Source organism: Hemicordylus capensis, chromosome 11 (assembly GCF_027244095.1).
Source record: "Hemicordylus capensis ecotype Gifberg chromosome 11, rHemCap1.1.pri, whole genome shotgun sequence".
In the NCBI taxonomy this organism is placed as follows: domain Eukaryota; kingdom Metazoa; phylum Chordata; class Lepidosauria; order Squamata; family Cordylidae; genus Hemicordylus; species Hemicordylus capensis.
The window spans coordinates 1489958-1510259 of record NC_069667.1 but is presented as its reverse complement, the minus strand read 5'-3'; the positions used below and the strand labels follow the sequence as shown (position 1 = coordinate 1510259).

At 53.4% G+C, this 20302-nt stretch overlaps 1 protein-coding gene across 5 annotated transcripts; it reads left to right on the top strand.

Annotated features, from left to right (window-relative positions):
* The first annotated feature begins 962 nt into the window (after positions 1–962).
* Positions 963–19906, top strand: EDA2R (ectodysplasin A2 receptor). Of its 5 annotated transcripts, none has more exons than XM_053273707.1 (10): positions 963–1232; positions 3058–3188; positions 3763–3873; positions 4290–4468; positions 6930–7060; positions 7593–7757; positions 8689–8835; positions 10892–11421; positions 12398–12446; positions 13046–19906. In XM_053273707.1, the coding sequence occupies exons 2-10, from the start codon at positions 3102–3104 to the stop codon at positions 13342–13344; spliced, it is 1698 nt and encodes a 565-aa protein (XP_053129682.1). In that variant the 5' UTR covers positions 963–1232; positions 3058–3101; the 3' UTR covers positions 13345–19906. The 5 variants fall into 5 exon arrangements, with proteins under 5 accessions (XP_053129682.1, XP_053129680.1, XP_053129684.1 ...); XM_053273705.1 differs by having other exon boundaries at positions 964–1232; positions 12395–12446; XM_053273708.1 differs by having other exon boundaries at positions 966–1232; positions 6930–7015; positions 12395–12446.
* The last annotated feature ends 396 nt before the right edge of the window (positions 19907–20302 follow it).

The following is a 20302-nucleotide window of genomic DNA, read 5'->3' as shown; positions in this document are numbered from 1 at the left end:
GGCCACGTTGCCCTGGGCAGAAACATGGTCCAGGGCGCCACGCCGCCGGCCAGGGAGCAGAGGTTTGCTCCAGAGTGGGGCGGGGGGGGGAGCTGAGCCAGCAGCCCCAAGAGCCCAGCCAGGCATCTTCTCTGCCGACCGGCTCGCGGAGGAGGAGGAGGAATGATGCAGCCCAGGCAAGAGGAGCGGGGTGGCTTCGCCGCCGCGGCCCCTGGCTGGGAGCTCCTCTCTCGGAGTCATCCAGATGCGGCGCCTGCTCGCCCTCCGCTCTTGCCTCCTCCTCGGCTGCCAGCCTGACCCGAGCGGCCGCTTCAGGGGGCCCAGAGCCAGGGGGTGGTGACTCATCCGGCCGGGGGCGGCAATCGGCCTGCCCCGTTGCTGCCTCTTCCTTCTCGGGGTGGGCTCAGCCTCAGACCCCCGTGCCTGCCCCTCCCGCCGCCGATGACCACCACCTCGACCTCCCCGGTGGGAAGCGTCTCTCGAAAAGGAGCAGCGCACAGAGCCCAACGTGGACGGCTCGGCGCAACCCAAAAGCGCCGCCCGCCCGCTCAGGGGGGCTTCTGCGTGTAGGGAGGCTGGTCTGGGGCGGGGGGGGGGGGGGGTGACTGGCACGTGGCTCAACGGAGCGGGCGCCCGGCTTGACCTCCCAGCATCAGCCGCTCCTGCTTTTCCCTGCTCAGCCGCCCCTTCCAGCAATCCAGGCGCGGCGCACCTGCCGGCTCCTGCACCTGCCCCCGCGGTCTGGGCGTCCTTGAGGGCGCTGCAGCGGCGGGGAGCGCGCGTGGCCCACCCGGAGCGCCTCCTCACGGCACGGCACGGCCCGGCCAGCTGCTGCCGCCCCGCGCCTTGCCTTTCTTTGCTTGCCAGCAGCCGAGCCGCCGCGGTTGCTGGAGCGTCATTCACAAAAAGGGCCTCAGGGAGCCCCCAATTAGCATCCGGGAGAGATGGCCGCCAATAGGGAGCGGGCTCGGGCAGCTGGGCGGGGTCGCGGAGCGCTGCGCGGAGCCGGGCCGCCTTCCTCCAAGTTGCAACGGGTTGCATCAACCAGCGCTGGCAGCGGAAAGGAGAGGGGGGCGCGGCGGGAGCCGGATCCCGAGCCCCCGCAGCCAGCCAGCCAAGGAGGTGCCCGCCTAGGACGGCTGTGCGCGCGCGCCCCGGGGATGTGCTGTGCTGGCCCGGGCGCGCTCCGATTCATTTCCCCCCATGACTTGACGCGCCGTCGGCAGCCGCAGGTCGGTCCAGCGCTCTGGAGATGCTCGGCGAAGCTGCTGTGCGTCGTCGGGTGGACGGGGGGGCGAGCGGGGCTCGCTGTTGCTGCTGCCTGTTCCAGACGCGGGCGGGCAGCAGCAACAGGACTGGCGGCATCTGGTCTCCTCACCACCGGGAGCTCCTTGGGGGAGTCGCGTGCAAAGTGGCCGCAGGCAGACATGCCCGGGCAGATCCCGGCGGCCGCGCTCCGACGCATCCTGCTGCTGGCCCTGGGATGGGGAAGGGCCGGGAGGGGGCGCCTCCTGCCTCGCCTCGCGGATTGTTTCCGAGACAGGCCCTGGGGCGCACGTACCCCCGCAGGGGTCTGGCTGATGCCCCCCCTGAGCCAAAGAGAGCGCGGCGGGCGGGCGGGCGGGCGGAGAGAAGGGGCTCCTGGGCTCGGCTGCCGGCGCGGGAGGGCCCTGCCGGGGGGGGGGGGCGGCACCTGCCCTGGCCCGGCTTCGGAGCCAAGGGCCGGGAGAGCTGAGGCACACCGCGCGGGGCCTTTGCCAGGGGAACGGCAGCTGCGGCGGCGGGGACCGTCCCGACGACGGCAGACCAGGCGCCGCCGAGAAACAGCCGCATCGCAGCCCCGGCCGCCGCCTGCGCCTCCTCTCTCCTCCTCCTGGGAGGCGAAGTTCGCTGCTGCTGCTGCTGCTGCCTGTTGCTGCTGCTCGGCCGGCTGGCCGCCCAGACCAGACCACAAGCGGGGCCTCCAAGGGGCCCCCGCACGCCTCCCCGGAGCAAGCGGCCTGGCCTGGGGGGCGGCCAAGCAGCCGCGGCAGCGGAGGCGAACTCGATCCCTGGCCGGGCGCCCTGCCCGGGCAAGCCAGGACTTGCAGGCCGGGTGGGTGGCACGGAGCCGCCGCCTCCGCAGAGTCATCGGAGAAGCTGCCTCCGCGGCTGCCTCCTCCCAGACCCGCCGCCGGGACAGACAGCAGCCTCGCGCGGGGGGCTCCAGTTTCCAGCCTTGGCCCCAGAGAGCCTGCAGCCCTGCTGGGCCCTTGGGAGTGGGCTGCCAACGGGGGAGGGCAGGCAAGAGGCTCCAGCACCTCTCCACCCCTTGGGGTGACCCCAGGCCAGGGAGGGGAGGAATGCACACCCAGGACACCAGAAGGGCTCCCGGCCAGAGGTTTGCTGCCTCTTTTAAAAACCCACCAGCTTTGTGCAACAGCTGTGCCACTCGCCATTGGGTTCCCATTAGGGAGGCATGAGGGCAGAAACCCACCCACTGGTGCCGGTGGGTACCTGATACGGAAGAACTGGCCTCCTTCCCTGACCAGCTGGCCTGGCAAGAGCAGACCTGGCTGGCGAGGCCGCTGGGCAGGGACCGCGAAAGAACCTCCTCTTGGCCTTGAAGTTTATTTCTTGCAGGCTGTTTGCTGGCCGCTTCCTTCTCCTTCGCTCTCTTGATGGTTAGATATTTTCTTTAAGCAGGAGATCTGAAGACTGTTATGTAAAGCAAGTTCCCTGTTGCCCTCCCTGCAGAAGAGATTTCTGCTGAAAATGAAGGTGTGAAGCAAATACATTACTAGGGAGAGAAAGGAAAGCCTGCACATGTTTACTTAGAAGTCAGTCTCACTGTGCTCAGTGGGACTTACTCCCAGGAAAGTGTGCAAAAGGCACAGCAGCCACATTGCTCTCTCTGTGTACAAGAGAGACTTTCTGTTGACTTGCTACCACAAACGACCCGGGTGTGCCCCACCAGGCAAGGGGCTCCATCCAGCCTAGAAGGAAACCTTGTTAAATTGGCTTTCTTGGGAAATGTCGAGCTAATGCTTCCCCGCTTCCTTTGTGCCTAATCTTTAGATTCCAAAGAGTCGAGTTCATACGGCGGCCACTGCAAGCAGCCAATGACTTCGGAGTCCTTTCCTGCCAAGTGCATTAACATGAAGAAGACATCTGCATTGACACTGCTTATGCTGCTGCTTCTGACTGGGGTAGGAACCCACTTCCTTGTGGACGTTGGTGTCTATTCATACTTGTAGGGATTGGGTGGTTTGGGGAGAAGTAGAGCAATCGCCAAGGCTGCAGTTACACAACAATGAGCAGACTATTGCCTCCAGTGCAAAAGACAGCTTCTCATTTCACAGGGAGAAATGAGAATCTAAGCTTTAACCTCTTCTAAATATTTTCTAAATATTGTTGCAGAATCTGAGCCCTTGACGACACAGATATCTGTTGTCGTAAAGTGGCGTCATCCACATGCACAGGGCAGAAGAAGGAGGGCATTTCAGCTAGAAAGTTAAGACACAAAAGGACAAGAATTGGTGTTACCTTGCTCTGGGTGGTCTTCACATTGGGGTCTTCTGGGAAGTTTACAATTGGGACATCGAGGCACCATTGTTGTTAAGAATAGGTATATACTGCTTTTCAACAAAAAGTTCACAAAGTGGTTTACGTAACAGAAAGAAAAAGGGAAGGCAGACTCCATCTCCTGTCGTAAATAGGAGCACAGCTTGTGTTTCCTTTCGTGAATCTGACTCCTCTTGTGCCTCTGCTCTCCTTCCCTAGCCCCCCACATCGCCTGCAAACCCAGCAGAATGCAAAGAGAATGAGTACCTGGACAGCCGTGGGGGCTGCACCCCTTGCAGAGAATGTGGGCCCGGACAGGAGCTTTCCAAGGTAACATTCAGGCAGGGGGGCTCAGTGTGGGGGGTTTGTGAGCTATTTGACGGCTTTTTCAGACAAGCCAGGGATCACTTCATGCTGCAGTTCTTAGGCCCATTCACACATGACGTTCATCACTCATACGACGAGTGTACAATGCACACAGGTAGAGATCTGTACACAGGCACAGTCACCCACATGTTATGCTGAACACGGGTACAGAAGTGCACTTCCTATCTGTATCATGCTCTTGAAGGACCTGTATCCAGGTTCACTTTTAAAATGAACACAGGTACAGCCATTCACACAAACACGTGTACAACCATCTGTACACTCGTACAGCACACCATGTCTGAATCGGCCTCTTGGGGGGCGAATGTGCATGTATGAGCAGCAGGGCTGTAGTCATGGGCATGTTGTGTGTCTCTCAGGAATGTGGCTACGGTGAAGGGAGGAATGCTCAGTGCACACCCTGCCAGCCCAGGAGGTTTAAGGACAGCCGGAGTCACCGCGGCTGCAAGCCCTGCCTTTCCTGCAGCCTCATCAACCGGGTCCAGAAAGCCAACTGCACTGCCGTGTCTGATGCCACCTGTGGAGAGTGTTTCCCTGGGTAGGTAGTTGCTGTGGCGGGATCTGTGGGATCCAGCTGGAATCGCTTGCGATGACTCGTATGGTGACAAAGTTAGCTGGTGTGAGGGGGGAAACACAAGTGATGTTGCAGGAGAGTTTTCTGTTCAAGAAAGTGGTCGCAGTAAGTAAGCTGGGGGAAATTAATCCTACTTTGATTGGAGACTGCTCTTTGATGGAAATACTTTCCTAAAAATTCTGCCATTTGGGGGAGAAGGGAATGGTGTGGGTGGGATTTGGTGGCCACTGGTGATTCAGTGGTTTTCATCATTCCATCCTCTGTGCAGAGAACTTATTTATTTAATTAATTTGTTTATTTTATTGCATTTCTAGACTACCCCATCCAGAGGCTCTGGGTAGTGCACAACAGGCTTAAAAAGACATAAAATAAAACCATAACACCACCCCCCAAACACTATGGTTTTGAATTTTAAAACAATTCAAAACCATTTAAAACCAATTAAAATATCCCAAAACAATTAAAAAACCTTGGAAGGCCAGGCCAAGCAAATAAGTTTTCAAGGCCAACAGTGAGCCTAAACTGCAGACATCTGCCATTGGCCAGCTGCAGCTACAGAGAAGGCCCGTCTCCGAGTCGCCACTAGATGTACCGGTGATAACTGGAGACGGACCTCTCCAGATGACCTCAACGTGCGATGGGGATTATACAGAAGAAGGTGCTCTCTAAGGTAGCCTAGACCCAAGCCATTCAGGGATTGGATTCCCTGAACGTCTTGCTTGGATTCAGCTTCAGTTTGTTATCCCTCATCCAGCCCATTACTGCCCATAGGCAGGCATTTAGGGAGTGAATGCCATTTCCTGGTGGTGATGATGATAAGGAGAAATAGATTTGGGTGTCACCAGCATACTGATAACACCCTGCACCAAATCTCCTGATGATCTCACCCAGCAGTGTCATGTATCTGTTAAAAAGCATTGGTGACAGAATGGAGCCCTGAGGGACCCCATATAATAGCTCCTGTTTCGAAGAGCAACCATCACCAAACTCCACCATCTGGAATCTGCCTGAGAGATAGGAGTGGAACTAGTGCAGAGCAGTGCCTCTTATCCCCAACTCTCCCAGGGGATCCAGAAGGATACCAGTCGATTCCCTGTGCGCACGCATGCACACACATATATACATATAGGTGCCTCTTTGCACACATATCAAAGTGGTGATTCTTTTATAATTAGCAGGAGGAGAGCAGCTGGCCCTCTCCAGCCCCAGCACAGCATCCCTCCAGTGGCTGTTGCTGGTGCCTCCCTTTGGGAACAGGGAGCCATACGTCTTTATTATTAATTTATTTATATGTAAGTTGCTTTGAGAACTTCTGCAGGAAAGCGGCATACAAATATTCGTAGGAGGAGGAAACGGGAGCTACTGAACAAGCTTAAGAGAAGGAAAGATTCTGCAGCCAGGCTCCCTCATTTGGAGTCTGAAATTAATTAGGACCAAAACGGAGAGAAAAGAATAGGAAATGAGCTACAAAGTGGGTCTCGGGCTGTGCACAGTTCTGTTCCAGAGGTGCATGAAGTATTTGATCTGCAGATTCTTGACCAACAAGAGACTCACTCACGCAAGCAAGGCTCTGGAGATCAAATTCAGGGGGCGAGGAGGCGGCGGTAGGTTGCTCCTCTCTCTCCTGCCCCACTTGAGAACTGCACTTACCTGCAGGCTGGCCATTCATCAGGTAGAGCTGCATGGTTAATTGCAGAGCTCTCTCTGATGAATGGGCATCTTGCAGGCAGCACAGAAGAGAGAGAAGCAAGCAACCCAAACTGGTTCTGGGAGAAAGAGGGATAAATATGTACATACAGTCTGTATATACATATTTATTTAATATGTATTAACAGAGAGGTAAGTATTTTGTCATGATATAGATAGTGGCTCAATTCTTGGCTGGTGGTTGGTGCTCTCCATACAATTTGAGCTTCCCACTGACTGGGCTAAGCGCTCGCTCAGTTGGCTTACCAAGGATCAGGCGCGGCATTCACCGCTGCCACCAGCTGGGTTGTATGCATTGGTCCTTTGTACCATCGTGTTTAAGGGGAGGGAAGAGTCAGTGCAGAGAAATATTTAAACAGCAATCTGGGGTGGCTACAATGCTAGGGATACTTAAAGGTAAAGTGGGCCATCAAGTCAATTTCGACTCCTGGTGCCCACAGAGCCCTGTGGTTTCCTTTTGGTAGAATACAGGAGGGGTTGTCCATTGCCTCCTCCCGCACAGTATGAGATGAGGCCTTTCAGCATCTTCCCATATCGCTGCTGCCCAATATAGGTGTTTCCCATAGTCTGGGGAACATACCAGTGGGGCAACCTTCTGCTTGTAAGTCTAGCATTTCCCCACTGCGCCACTTAAGGTTACTCCTAGGGACTCCTAGAGACCACGGTTCTCTTCTTCCTTCTCGTGAAGCGTTTCCTCCGTTTTTCTTCCTCTGGGCAGATTCTACAGGAAGACCCAGATTGGAGGTCTCCAGGATCAGGAATGCATCCCCTGCACCAAGCAGACCCCCTCCTCTGAGCCCCAGTGTGAGTGCCTGAGGGCTCTTCTGCCTGTTACTGGTCATGATGCGGGTCAGTGGCTCGTCTCAAGAGATTTCATTCCCAAGAAGTCCTGTCCGTTGCATGGAGGGGGGGGGGGCTATGTATCCTGCCTGCTTAAAAGCACTCCCTTGTTATGAGTTGCCCAGAAGACAGTTTGTGATGCGGCAGCCAACAAATAAAGTTGCTTGATTATTATTATCTATTTATTATAATAAAAAATAAATCAAAATTCCGCCTCAACAGAAACTAGATTCTGCGACCTGCATCAGTGAAGCGCATCATGCATGTAATGTGTATTTCTTTCTGCTGCTGCTTGCCATGGGGAGGGGTTCTGCAGGCCCCGTGAACCTGGGACTGGGACACCTTTCCTGGCATGAGGCTGCCTGTATATCTAGGTCGCCTTCAGAGTCCCTCGTCTGGTGCCCCCACTGGTGATGGGGGAGAGGACCTTCTCAGCTGTGTAGTGGAATGGGCAGAATTGTGCGGGGAGGGGTGGCCAATGACACGCCCAGCAGAGAAGAAGACACACCCCTCCCTCCCTCCCTCTGCCCTCTGTTTACAGGCCATTCGAGGTTTAGCCCGGGGAAGGTGGAGAGCCCCCCAGCACTTGTGCAGGACACGGCCCTCGTGGTGGTTGCCAGCAGCGCCCTGGTTGTCATTGTGCTGGTGCTGCTGACGGTCTCCATCCTGTGCTGCCAGCGCTTCTGGAAGAGCCAGTGCCAGCGTGGTGAGTCAGGGCTCTGCCTCTGCTTCCGTCTCTTCCCGTGGGCGGGGGGGCGGTGTAGGGTTCGCCTCTGCTGAAGATGCCTCTGAGCCCCTCTCCGCTTCCTCCAGCCACCTTCCTGCTCTGGCTTGACCTTGGCCCCAGCCTCAGAGCTGTCGCTTTGGTCCCAAGGTCCTTTAACTTCCCGAGCAAGAAGAGCGGGAAAGACTAGGCAGAATGGGGAAAGGGAGCGAATCGGGCTCGGATCCAGCAGGCCTCATCAGACTCCTCATCTCCACCCAGCCTCAGTTTCCCCAACGGCAAAAGAGGACCCTGCCTCACAGGGTTGTTGCCAAGAGAAAATAGATACTGCAAATAAGTTGTCTTTGTTTCAGCAGACTGTTAATCTCGGAATGCTTTGAAGTCCATGTTGCTGATTCTGAAGTGATCTGTTGCTTTAGATGTGTCTGTTTTATGCTGCTTTTGTGTTGCTGCCTTTAATGGCTGATATCCTGGATAAATTACTCAATGGAAGTCCTACTGAAATTAAATAGTCCTTGAGAGTAACTTCTTAGTACTTCTGAGCAACTTTGTCTCTATGGTGGCCAGCATTTTTTGTAACTTGTGGGGTGTGTGTGTGCATTTCTATTGTTGTTTGTCTTCAACACTGTAAGCCATTTGGAGTGTTTTAAAGCAGAACAATGGGCTAATAATGAGGCATTATTCTTTATTAGCTCTTAATAATAATTATTAATCTGGAAGAGGGCTGGTTCTTTTCCCTTCTTACACATTCTGAGTGTGCGGACAGTCAGTACAAGTGAACCACTAAAAACATTGTGGACTAGTAACCTGCGTGGACCTGCTTGCAAGGCTGATCTAAGGATCATCTCCTTGCATGCCAGATGCCTCCATGCCATTTCTGACAGTGGTTTTTCTCTGTATTTCCTCCCCCAAGTGTTCCTGAGGAGTCAGAATTTCTCCGGCCAGAGGGTGCTGTTCCAGGCGTCTGCGGTGCCAGCCGGCTTCCCGTGCCAGGAGCCCCTGGCAAACCCCTGCTGCTTGGGCATCAAGAGCTTCAGCCCTTGCCACAGGCCGCGGGAAGGTGAGGCCTCTGCTGCTGTCTTCCAGGGCCTGGAGTGGGTGGAGCTGGGTGCCAAAGGGATCTGTGTCCCTCCGCTAAGCAGGGAAGGTCCATGTACTCGCTGATCTCCGTGGGCTGGCTCATAGACATGAAGGAAGGGGGCAGGTGAGCTTCAGCCACAGACACACGCAATTGTGCACACCGACCACATGTGCTGAGTATTTGGCATTCACTTGTGCCTGTGCTTATACCTTGATATGCAAATTGGAGGAACCCCCATTCTCTGTCCAGATCTCCCTCTCCCTCTCCCTCTCTCTCTTGCAGCACATGGATAATATGCAATGGGGCAGGTTCATACTTGCTTACAGATGTATGGAAAAAGTCACGGAGCATCACAGGAAGCTGCCTTCTAGCGAGTCAGGTCCTTGCACCATCTAGCTTAGCTATTGTCTGCACTGACTGGCAGCGTCTCTCCCAGCCCTACCTGGAGATGCTGCCAGGGAGGGAACCGGGGACCTTCTGCAAGCAAAGCAGATGCTCTACCTCTGAGCTGCAGCCCCATTTCTTTATAGGAAATTGCCTTCTACTGAGTCAGACCGTGGGGCCGTCTAGCTCAGGATTGTCTACACGGACTGACGGCATCTCTGCAGCGTTTCAGGCACGAGTCTCTCCCAGGCGTACCTGGAGATGCTGCCAGAGAGTGAACAGGGGACCTTCGGCGTGCAAAGCAGATGCTCTTTCACTGAGCTACAGCTCTGGGAAAGACTCCTGCCCAGGCGTGGAGCCAGACCACCAGCGGCCCGCGTCCGGCCCAGCTCACCCCGCCCCCTGCGTCTGATGTCAGACATGGGGGGCGTGATCTGGCTCCCGAACGGAGCCACGCGGCTTCATTCAGGAGTCCGGCCAGGAGTGGATCTTTCCTGCCTTAAAGGCAGGGAAGGCAGGAAAGAGCCACTCCTGGCCACGCAGCGAACGCAGTGGCCATTTAACTCCTGAACAGGGCTGTGCGGCCCCCGCTTAGGAGCTAAACCAGCACCCCACATCTGACGTCAGGCGCTGGGAGCATGTCGAGGCTGCGAGGCGCGGCCCTGATTGGCGGTGGCCCGGGTTCTTTGAACCCGTTTGCCCAATGGTGGCGCCGCCCCTGCTCCTGCCTGCATCCTTGGAGAGCCACTGCCAGTCCATGTAGACAATATTGGATGGCGCAAGGCTCTGACTCTCTGTACCCATAACACTGTGCTGCTTCCCGTGCCCGGAACGCCAATAAAATGCCACCGCAGTTGGAGCAGGAACAGTGTTTCCAAGTACAGGAGCTTGAACATGCCAGCAGCCTTCTTGTGTCAAGAACTGGATGTGTGTCGATCCTACAAGGCCTTAAAAAGGGATCAGACCCCTTGACAGTGTGGTGTGCAGATCACACGTGCTATTGGACACACACTGGAAAATAGTGTCGTCGGTTCTGACGAGAGAATTTGAGTTTCTTTGGAAGAGAACCTGGACAGGAAGCAGGGAAGGAGTGCTGTGTCGACAGAGCTCTGCGCACGCGTCCTTGAGGCGCTCTGGCGGGAGAGAATGGCGGGGCTCCAGAGAGGGATGGAGGCAACGGAGATGCAAAGGGGGCACGTCCGGTTGCATGGAGGGTGGCTGGCTTGTGGCAGAAGGCCCCAGAAGGGAATCCTCCCTCTGAGGCATGGGGCAGGTGGCTTCAGGAGAGGAGAGCTGGTCTGGTGGTCGCCAGCATGACTTGTCCCTGTAGCTAAGCAGGGTCTGCCCTGGTTGCATATGAATGGGAGACTAGAAGTGTGAGCACTGGAAGATGTTCCCCTCAGGGGATGGAGCCGCTCTGGGAAGAGCACCTAGGTTCCAAGTTCCCTCCCTGGCAGCAGCATCTCCAAGACAGGGCTGAGAGAGATTCCTGCCTGCAACCTTGGAGAAGCCGCTGCCAGTCTGTGAAGATAATACTGAGCGAGATGGACCCATGGTCTGACTCAGTCTATGGCAGTTTCCTATGTTCTGTCGGGGCAGAGATGCAGCTGGGGAAAGGGGTCTTCCTAATGAGTCCTGTTTCTGGCTTTAGGTCCTGTTGAAGCTGTCCAGTTCGTGGCCGAAGCCCCTGGGATTCTCCTGCCCTGCCAGCAGCCTGCCCTGGGCCTGTCCAAGTTGGCCCTGGCCAGCCCCACCGCTCCACCGGGAAGGGCTCTCGTGGAGACACAGCCCCTGCTCAGGGACTCCCGGTGCAGCGACTGCTCTGCTGCAGGCTCCTCCTTGGCGGAGCTCCGGAGGGACTCCGGCAGGGGTGCCGACGGCCCAGCCCCACTCTCCTCGTGTGCCACAGAGAGGCAGCATCGCTGGCCACATGTCCCCGTGGAGTGCACGGAGCTGGACCTGCAGAGATTCTCCAGCCAGGCTGCGTTTGTGGGCACCCCCAGCGACGAGGCTGCTGGGAGCAGGGCTGCCCAGGGGGCCCTCCGGGGCAGGCTTGAGCTGGCCTCCGAGGCTCCTGCCTGCCCTCTCCACCCCACAGCACAGGCCAGGCTCGCGCTGGAATCCCCCCAAGCCTCCTGTCCATCCTTCCGAAATCCTACTGCGGAAAGTGGGGAGCAGTTGGTGAGTTTTCCCTGGCACTGAAGGAGAGAGATGTGGAGGGGCTGCCTGAGAAACGTCTCCGGTGGGGCCCTGCTTGGAGGGACCCGGGGATCCTCCCTCTTTTGGACTTCACTGGGGAGCAAGTTGGGTTCCTTCCAACCCCAGCCATGGCTGCAGCAAATGGCATGAGGGACTCGCTTGGGGCAGGCGGCACCACCTTTCCACTCGGCGGTTCTAAGGCTCCAGATGTATCCAGTATTTGAGCGGGTGCTTCTCCTGCCCAGGAAGTGCTGGCTGCATTCTGCCTGGCATGTAGCCCGCTGGAGCAAGAGCCTCCCCACCCCTGACAGTTTTTAAGAAGATGCTTAGAATATGTCTGTTCACCCAGGGACCTAGCTGGGGCGGAGGGGGGGGCTGTGTTTGCCCCCTTCCCAGGAGCCCCTCGGAGTGAGGGAGACAATGGAGAAAATAGGGAGGGATGGAGCTGGGGGGCCCTCTGGAGCTGGGGGCCCCAATTATAGCTACGCCCCAATGTTTACCCAAACTTTTTTCTAAGTTTCAGTGTGAATGGTTTTAAACTCCCTTGATGCTTTTAATTGCTGTTTTTGTTAGGTTGTATTGTTGTAAACTGCCCAGAGACACAAGCTTGGGATGGTCTGCACATATCCTTAAACACATACAGAACTCCCTGACAAGGGAGCTGGGGTGAATCCTGCCCCCCAACCCACCCCTGGGTGCTGTTTTACTGGCAGTTAAACACGTGTGTGTGTGTGTCTGCAAGCTTTTTCACCGGGGTGGGTGTGTGAATTCTTATCTGCGTCCCCCTGTAATTAGCCTTTTATTGTTGTTCTGATTTTATTTTATTTTATTTTATTTCTTCATTATGGTTTTTGGTGTGGCTTTGTACGCTTTTGGTGGGTGCTGATACAGTGCTGACCATGCGAGTTCTCTCTTGCCCGTTCACTAACAGATCTCCCCAATGGCTTTGTCTTAGCAGGGAGATGAACTTCAGAGTCTCATGAATGAGATTGGGAGCATCGCTCAAGGTGAGTGAAAGAATGAGCTCGACCAGAGGCGCTCTTATCCCTGGACTTCTGGGCCCAAGTCCAGGGCCTCCACAGCCCCTGCCCCCCCCCCCCAATCCTCTTTAGTCTGTCCCGGGTGGTGTGGTCCAGCCGAGCGTGAGGATGCTGCATTTTCAGGGGAGGGGGATCTCCAAAGGCCTTCTGGTCCCGGCTCCAAAATTACCTCGGTGCACCTCTGAGCACGACTTGAAGGGGCCGTAGCCTCGTTGCTGTATGGTGTGACCACTCCACCCAGCCAAGGGGAATGGACGCTTGGGCCGTCTCTCTGCTGCGCTCTTTCCTCCTGCTAACTAGCCTGAGAGCAACCCTATGAACTGGCAGCTCTCTTCCGTTTAGCAGGGGGTGAGCAGCCGCCCCATTCAACCCCACCACAATCCCCCTCCCAGCAGCTGTTCCTGGGATGGTCTCCCTTGTCTTTTTAGACTGGGAGCCCCTTGCGGGCAGGGAGCCATATTCTCATTGCTTCTGCTGTGCAAGCTGCTTTGAGAACTTGGGTGGTTGTTGGAAAGTGGCATCCCAATATGCTTGACCGATATTTATTCTCTCCTTGTGGCCACCAGGTTTCTCAGTAGCCAGCCTCCCAGGTTCCTTAGTGCAGTCTCTGGCCTGCCAGCTGGACCCGCCCTCGCCGGGGCTCAGAAATGTTAGCCACTTGGGGCTGGAGCTGGGGGTCCCACCGCATCAGCTGAGCCAGATCTCTGGGTTCCAGGAGCTCGTTGCATTCCTCACTGATTCTGGGAGCCCCCCTCTCCCTCTCTTCGTCTTGGCCCGGGCACTACAGAAGCTCCAGCGTGCCGATGCCTTACTTCTGCTTAGAGAGCACTGCCTTGGAAACCAAGCCCAGAACGGCCAGCACTAGTCCGTGACCTGCCCTGTCTGCCTGAAGGCGTGCGTGGGCTGAGAGGATCAGGCCATCCTGCAGTCAGAGGTGCCAAGATGGGCAATGCCGAAACGGGGTTTGGCTTGTGTGCCATAACCTTCGCGTCTGGGAGTAAAATCCTCGGCTAAGCAGGAGCAGCTGATGTGTAGCAGGAGCCCAGGGAGAATCCACCCCTTTTGTGCTTGAGGTCTGCATCAGGCACCTTACCTCCTGGATAAATCTTGGGAAAGGCCCTCAAGATCTTACACGTGACACCTTCCCACTACCTCAGAAGCTGGCAGCTGGAGGCTAACCAACAGGTCCCGGGACTTTGACACCAGCAGGGGACTCGGTATTCGCTCCGTTGGCTTGTCCTGTCATTTCTTTTCTGAGCAGCCAACAATTTGGCTGCGTAAAATGGATCACTCTCCACGAGTCATCCTCTTGTACTTGAATGGGCTTCTGCTTGGTCTCCAAAACCTTGTGAGACAAACAGATTTATCTCTTGATTCCTTGAGTTGCTGTGATTAATTATTACTAAGGTGTGAAAGTGCATCGGGTTATTCCTGTGATCCCCAAAAGGGAATTGTTTTGCTGTCACTTTTTTTAAAAAACCCGGTGGTGTTTTTAATGGTTTTGTGCAGGTCTGATGTACGATTTCTTCAGCCTCTGTTGTTTTGAGGAAGTCTTTTGCATTTGACCGGTTGTGATGCTCTGCAGGCAGGATGGGGCTGTGAGGTCACGTTGTTTGTTCTTTGGGCTGCTTCCCTGGAGAACTCCGCTCAGCCTTTCCTGCAAGCAAAAGCTCTTGTACAGAATATTTGTTTTTCGTCACCAAAATGGTGATTTGTTGAGTTTCCCAACAGGGAATCGTTTTGTTTGTGTGGGGAGGGTGAGAGTTTACTTTTAGGGGAGACTTCTTATAACGTTGGCCTCCCTTTTTCTCATGCATCTTTTCATTTTACTCGCCTCACAGGTGATGGCTGACAGATATCTTGGTCCGTCTATCTGGAGGTGATTTGGGTGGTACAATGAACTACCTTTCCGAGTTCCTTTAAAAACTCAGTAGAATGTTTGCTTCAGCAGATCCTGGGGGCCACCATGTAGCAAGGACATACCTCAGCAAAGTTTCCTTCCGCAAAATATCTGTGAGCATAAGAAAGAGCCTGACAAAGGGTCAGCTGCTGCCAAGGAGGAGAAGGCTCTTCCAGTGTGCAGAAGAGGGGATTTCTTCAGGTGCAACTTCCTCGCTTCTGCAGGACAAAATGCACCTGTCGGAATCCTCTCTTGTGCACACCTGTCATAGGTATGGGAGCTCCTCCACCTTTGCTCTGGTCTGTGTGCCTATTGCCTGAGATTTCCTCTTGCCCACATTAGGATCTGGTGTTCCAAACTAATTTAGGTGGTTTGATTTCTTCCCAGTGTCTAGCAGAAAACACTGGCAGGGATGTTCTTATGCCCAGGGGTAGGCCGCCTTGGCACTCCAGTTGTTGCAGCTGAGGATGATGGGAGTTGTAGTACAGCCACAGCTGGAGAGCCAGGCTTGCCCATCCCTGCCTTAGCACTTCACCTCTGCCTGCCTTTGGTAACTGGTGTTCTTGTAAGTACGTCGCCCTACAGGAAAAGGATAGCAGGAGAGGGCGTAGATACTTGCCAGCAACAAGCATTCTTAGCTGAGTTTTTAATCTTGCTCTGTTTGATGTGGAGATATTATTTCTGTTTTGTTCTTCACTCACGGAATGGCTGTATCCTGGAGGCATACAACGGTCTGTTGGCTTGTTGCTGCATTAACGGTGCTGCTGTCAGTGGGACAGGAACCGGCTTGTCTGGCAGGATCCCGTTTCTCAAGTCAAAGCAAGGACTTCGCTTTGTGGTTGCTGAGGGTGGGAGGGAGACCACCCCCACCCCCATCGCTCTCTGGAAGGATCTGCTGGAGCTTGCAGCCGTAAGCCTCGGTGTCCCCGGTTTCCTCGGCCTGGTGCCAGGCTCTGCATTCTAACGTTGGGGCAGGAGCAGTGAGGGTGGGCTCTGAACTGCCCTCTCTTTGAGCAGTTGGATCTTTTTGTGGAAATGTGAATGGAGTTCCACACTGAGTGACAGGCACGGTGTTAATACAGGCCATGCTGCAGGCAAAAGGGGGCAAAACCCCTGCAGTCAACGCCCACCTGAGCCACCTTCAGTGTGGCCAGCGAAAAGGGGGTTGGCCACAAGAAGGGGGGGGGGGTGCAGTGAAGTCTCTTGGGTTTCCTTGTGTCCATGCAAAACAGGGGTGGTCCTCCTCCAAAAATGCCCCCCCTCTGCTCACGTCTCCTGATGCTCCACATCAATGGCTGCCACCAGTGGGGCCAGCAGAGCAAATGGTGCAATGTCACTGGGTCATGGGGGTGGCAAACTTGTTATGGAGAGGGAGGGGGCAGCAGTCCTGTGATCCTCCCCCCAGGCTTAGTCTCACTGAACAGTCATGTGGTGGGAGGTTCAGAGATCAGTGCTGAAGCACCCCTCCAGACCAAAATGGGAGCTACTGGGCGGGCAGGTGGGGGCCCTCTGGGCATGTTGCCCCACTGCCTCTGTGTGTGGCTGTCAGGTGAGGTGTGGTAGAATCATTCTGAAGGGGGCTTTGTGGTTGGTTTCCCTTTCCTTTTCGTTTTTCTGCCCATGCAGTCGTCTGAGTAGACGCTCAGTGGAGTCCTGTCTGCCTGATATGTAGCTGGAAGGGAGGGCACCAGTCAGGTGGGAATGAGGGGGGGACCTCATTCTCCCTCCCCAGTAATGAAAGGTCCCCAAGCCTTGTCTTCCTTTGCTTCTGGGCCTCTTGCCAACAACACACAGTTCAGAGGACTCCACATTTGGCTCTGTGGCTCTGATCGAACAGAGTGTATCTGGAGCAGTAAAACTAGGGATGTAAAAGCTCAGGTGTGAAAGTGTACCCAGGCCCAGCTGCTGGGCCAGGTTGAGGAATTGTGCATTTATCCGTTTGAGGCCCTCTGTGTCTGAATCCGTTTGAGAGCCTCTGTCTTCAGAGCTGTCCTTCCTCTCGATCTTCTTTCTGCCACTCACGCGTCTCCCTTGGTTTCGTATTTCATTTTGAGCAAGTGCTGGGCCATCAGTCGCTCTGCAGTTTTCTGATGTCATTTTCTTAATACAGCAATTAAGTTCTAAGCCATAGACTCTTTTCCGCCCCACCCCAGATGGCTGAGGCAGCTGTTGCATGCATGGATTTCATCAGTTGCTTGGGTTTGTTTTATTGGAAAGTATTGGACAATATAATGAACACTCCAAAAACTCGACGTGAGATTGCAGAGCATCTGGTTTCCGTGCTGGTGCAGCTACGTGACTTCAGTGTTAAGTAAGTGATCTGTACAAACTCTAGTCATAGACTGAAATGAGTTCTGATTTGCATTAGATAGGATACTAGGGATACCACTGCATTAATTCCCATTTGCGAGGGAATTGCTGGTTTAATTACATGGATTGCAAATAATGTCTGAACATTTAAGCAGAGTGTTGTGTGTGTTTGTTTTTAACCCTTTCATTTGTTTAAGCCAGGGTTCAGGTGGTTACTGAAAGGGAAGTTCATGTTTTGCTCAGCCAGATTCCACTGGGAAGGAATTTAATGATTGCTACTTAACTAATATCTTCTGTACAATGTTGTTTTCTAGAGGAACCTCTCAGTGTAATGAATTTGGGTACATATTAATATATTTCTGCCCACTCCCTAAAAAGAAAACGAATGTGCATGTATGGGCAAATATAAATCCTCTGCTTGCACTAAAGCACATCTTAGAATTCGCAATGCAAGATTACCATAAACTTAGTGAATGATAATAAAGAAGGCTTTGCTCCTCTTTGGCTTAAACTAAAGCTTCAGCTCATGTCTCTCCCATGGCAAGGTGGGCCTTCTTAAGGAGGGCATCAAGAATAGCCTGGGATCCAGTAGCATGTCCCTTTATTTGGCAGGACAGTAGGATTTCCACCTGCACTTCCAGCACTACAGCTCCAATGGCGGTATGCCCAGTCCCCTCCATTGAGTTGTGTGTGGATCCTTCCTTGATGTTCCATGCAGCTGAACTCATCCTTCTGTTCTCCGCTTTGGTGGGGTGATTGAATGAATGAATTTCTTCTCAGGGTTGAAACTGTAGAACAAAATGGAAGATCAGAATCGGGCCACTCGATGAGTCCAGGGGTGTAAAAAGGAATCCCCCTTTTGCTTATAAATCTAAAACAGATACTTTTGTGAGGTCTTGTGAAACAAGGAGTCGTGTACTGTGGAATTGCTCTCCTCATGAGTTGTCTTTTGTTCAGCCTGGACCTATGCATATTTTCTAGAACAGAAATCTCACTGCATTCAATAGCGCTTACCTCCTGATAAGCATTGCACAGGATTTCGGCCTTAAAGAACAATGGCTGCAAGCCACAGACAAATCAAGCCGGAATGTATGGTTTCCATTTGACTGGTGGACTCTCATTATGATCCATGGTTTGGAACTTTCCATGTTGATCTCCAGAGCAAGGCGTCTGCGGATACCTCAAGCAGTGCTCCTGCTAACAGGGATTCCCAGATGTTGTTACTATACCTCCCAGAATCCTCAGCCAAAGGCCATTGCAGCTGGGATGCTGGGAGTGGTAGTCAACAACATCCGGGAATCCCTGTTAGAGGGAACAGTGACCTCAACTAGGTATAAAAAGTGGTCCTGTGAATCCAGCCTTAGACGTCATCCCTGAGGCTCTTCTTGGAAGTAGGTCTCTCTTATTTCTATCAACGTTGAGACCACATTCTTTTGGCTGCAGTTTTGCTGTGAACAAAATCTTCTGTGGGTTTGCATGCAGCACTAGTGCTGAGCCCCAACAAGACTGTGAAATGCCAAGCATCCAGCAGGCCACTCAAAGTAGCTCATTAATATACCCAAGAAGGTTCATCCCGTTTCCCTTCTAACAGAGTTTTTACAATCCATGTCCTGATCCAGGCAGACATACAGAATTGAATCCAAGCCAGTACCTACCATTTTCTTTGCTGTGCCTATCCTATGGTCACTAGGTGAGTCAGTCTAGCAACAAGTTCATATGCAAGGGGGTATTCTCTGCTGTTCAGACACACCATGTAGAGTCCAGTCAGTTCGGCTCAAATTCGAGCCAGTCCAGGGGTTCTAGCACACACTTAAAAACAACAACAACCCAGAAACTTACTGCCTCCAGGGGACGCTGCCATGGCTTTGGCAAGGAGGGTCTCCTGCGGTCCCCTGCCCAGCCTGAGTCTGGTTCGGCCCGAAGGCAAGTCCTTGAGCTGGCCAAGTTTGATGTGAAACTTGAGCAGGTCTGCACATCCCTAGTGGGTGTATCTCCTATTAACGTCAAAGAGAGTTAAGCACTTGAGGCCCATTTATTTCAACGGGATTAAAGTAAGTTCATCTGTTGCTGGGCTGCCCTACAACCTTTCCTTGCCTGTGTGACCTTGATTTCCAAAAGCTGCAATTCATGCAGCCACCAGGGAGTAGTTGGCATGCGCAAGGTCTGTCCACACAGCATATTTCTACCATCGGAAGATGGCAGAACCAGTCATACAGGTGTCATGACGGGAACATGGGTTTTAGGTTAACTGACTCGTGTCACCTGAGTGCATGTCCTTTATAATGAAATGTGTGCTTAGGTATAATCTTTTACACCAAGAGTTCTCAAACTTGCCCAGAGGTTGCTGGACTACAACTCTCATCATCCCCTGCCATTGTGGCTGGAGATGATGGGAGTTTTAGTCCAGCAATCTCTGGGGACCCAAGTTTGAGGGCCTCTGTTTGACTCAAGGTTTAACTGAATCGGGGATGCCAAGTATTTTTCATCCACGTTCATGCTTCTCAAGTATTCTTTGTGGGCATCACCCCCTGCCTTTGATTATTTTCCTTCTGCAAAATGAATTCTCTGTCACTGACTGCATTTCCAACACTCCACCTGCCTCAAACCTCTCAGTCACTGGATGGCAGCGGGAAGCCTTTGTAAGATGAAGGTTGCTGCTCACAGCTGGAGAGGGTTTGATGGACAGGAGGAGGATGCTGGGGAAAGCCCCGTTTCACTATTCTGCAGAACTCTTCATTACTGAGAGAGGATCAAATTCATTAAAATGACGTCTTAGAGTATATTCTACAGGCTTGAAGTGTGAAAATCTAATGAATTAATGTTTTCCTTGTACCTTGCATGTGAAATATTAATAAAAACATCCAGCAGCGATGTCCAGTTAAAAGAGATCTCTGAAGTTCTACAACACTGCCTCTGGTGTTTCTTGGGAGTTTTTGTGTTTTTAAAATTATATTGCATTTTTAATTTCTTACAGCCAACATTTCTCAGCATTTTTAAAAATTCATTGTTAAGTTATTTTTTGAAAAATATGTGCGTAACATTTATATTTTTGTAAATTTTGCATTGCTTATGATGTAATTAAAATGTAGCTGTTTTAATTGTTGGTTTGGGGATCTTTGACTTGGGGGAAATTCAGGACTTTCTTTGTGAACCCCTAAATTTTCAATGCTGTTTTCATGTTTTGTATTTGCATTTAAATAAATGAAAATGGATTGTTCGTTCTCCAAAAGCTTTTATTTTCCCAGAAAAATTGTCTGAGGTAGTGGAAAGGCCCCAGCAGGATTCACTCCCTGGCAGCAGCATCTCCAGGTAGGGCCTGGAACCCTGGCTAGCCGCTGCCAATCTGTGCTCAGCTGCCTCTGTTCCTAGCCCACTAGGCTGGTGCATCTGGTGTGGGAGCCAGCGTGGCCTAGAGTGCCGGACTAGGAGCGGGGAGACCCGAGTTCAAATCCCCCTTCAGCCATGAGACTTGCTGGGTGACTCTGGGCCAGTCCCTTCTCTCTCAGCCTAACCTACTTCGCAGGGTTGTTGTAAGGAGAAACCTAAGTATGTAGTACACCGCTCTGGGCTCCTTGGAGGAAGAGCGGGAGAGAACGTGTCAATAATAATCCGG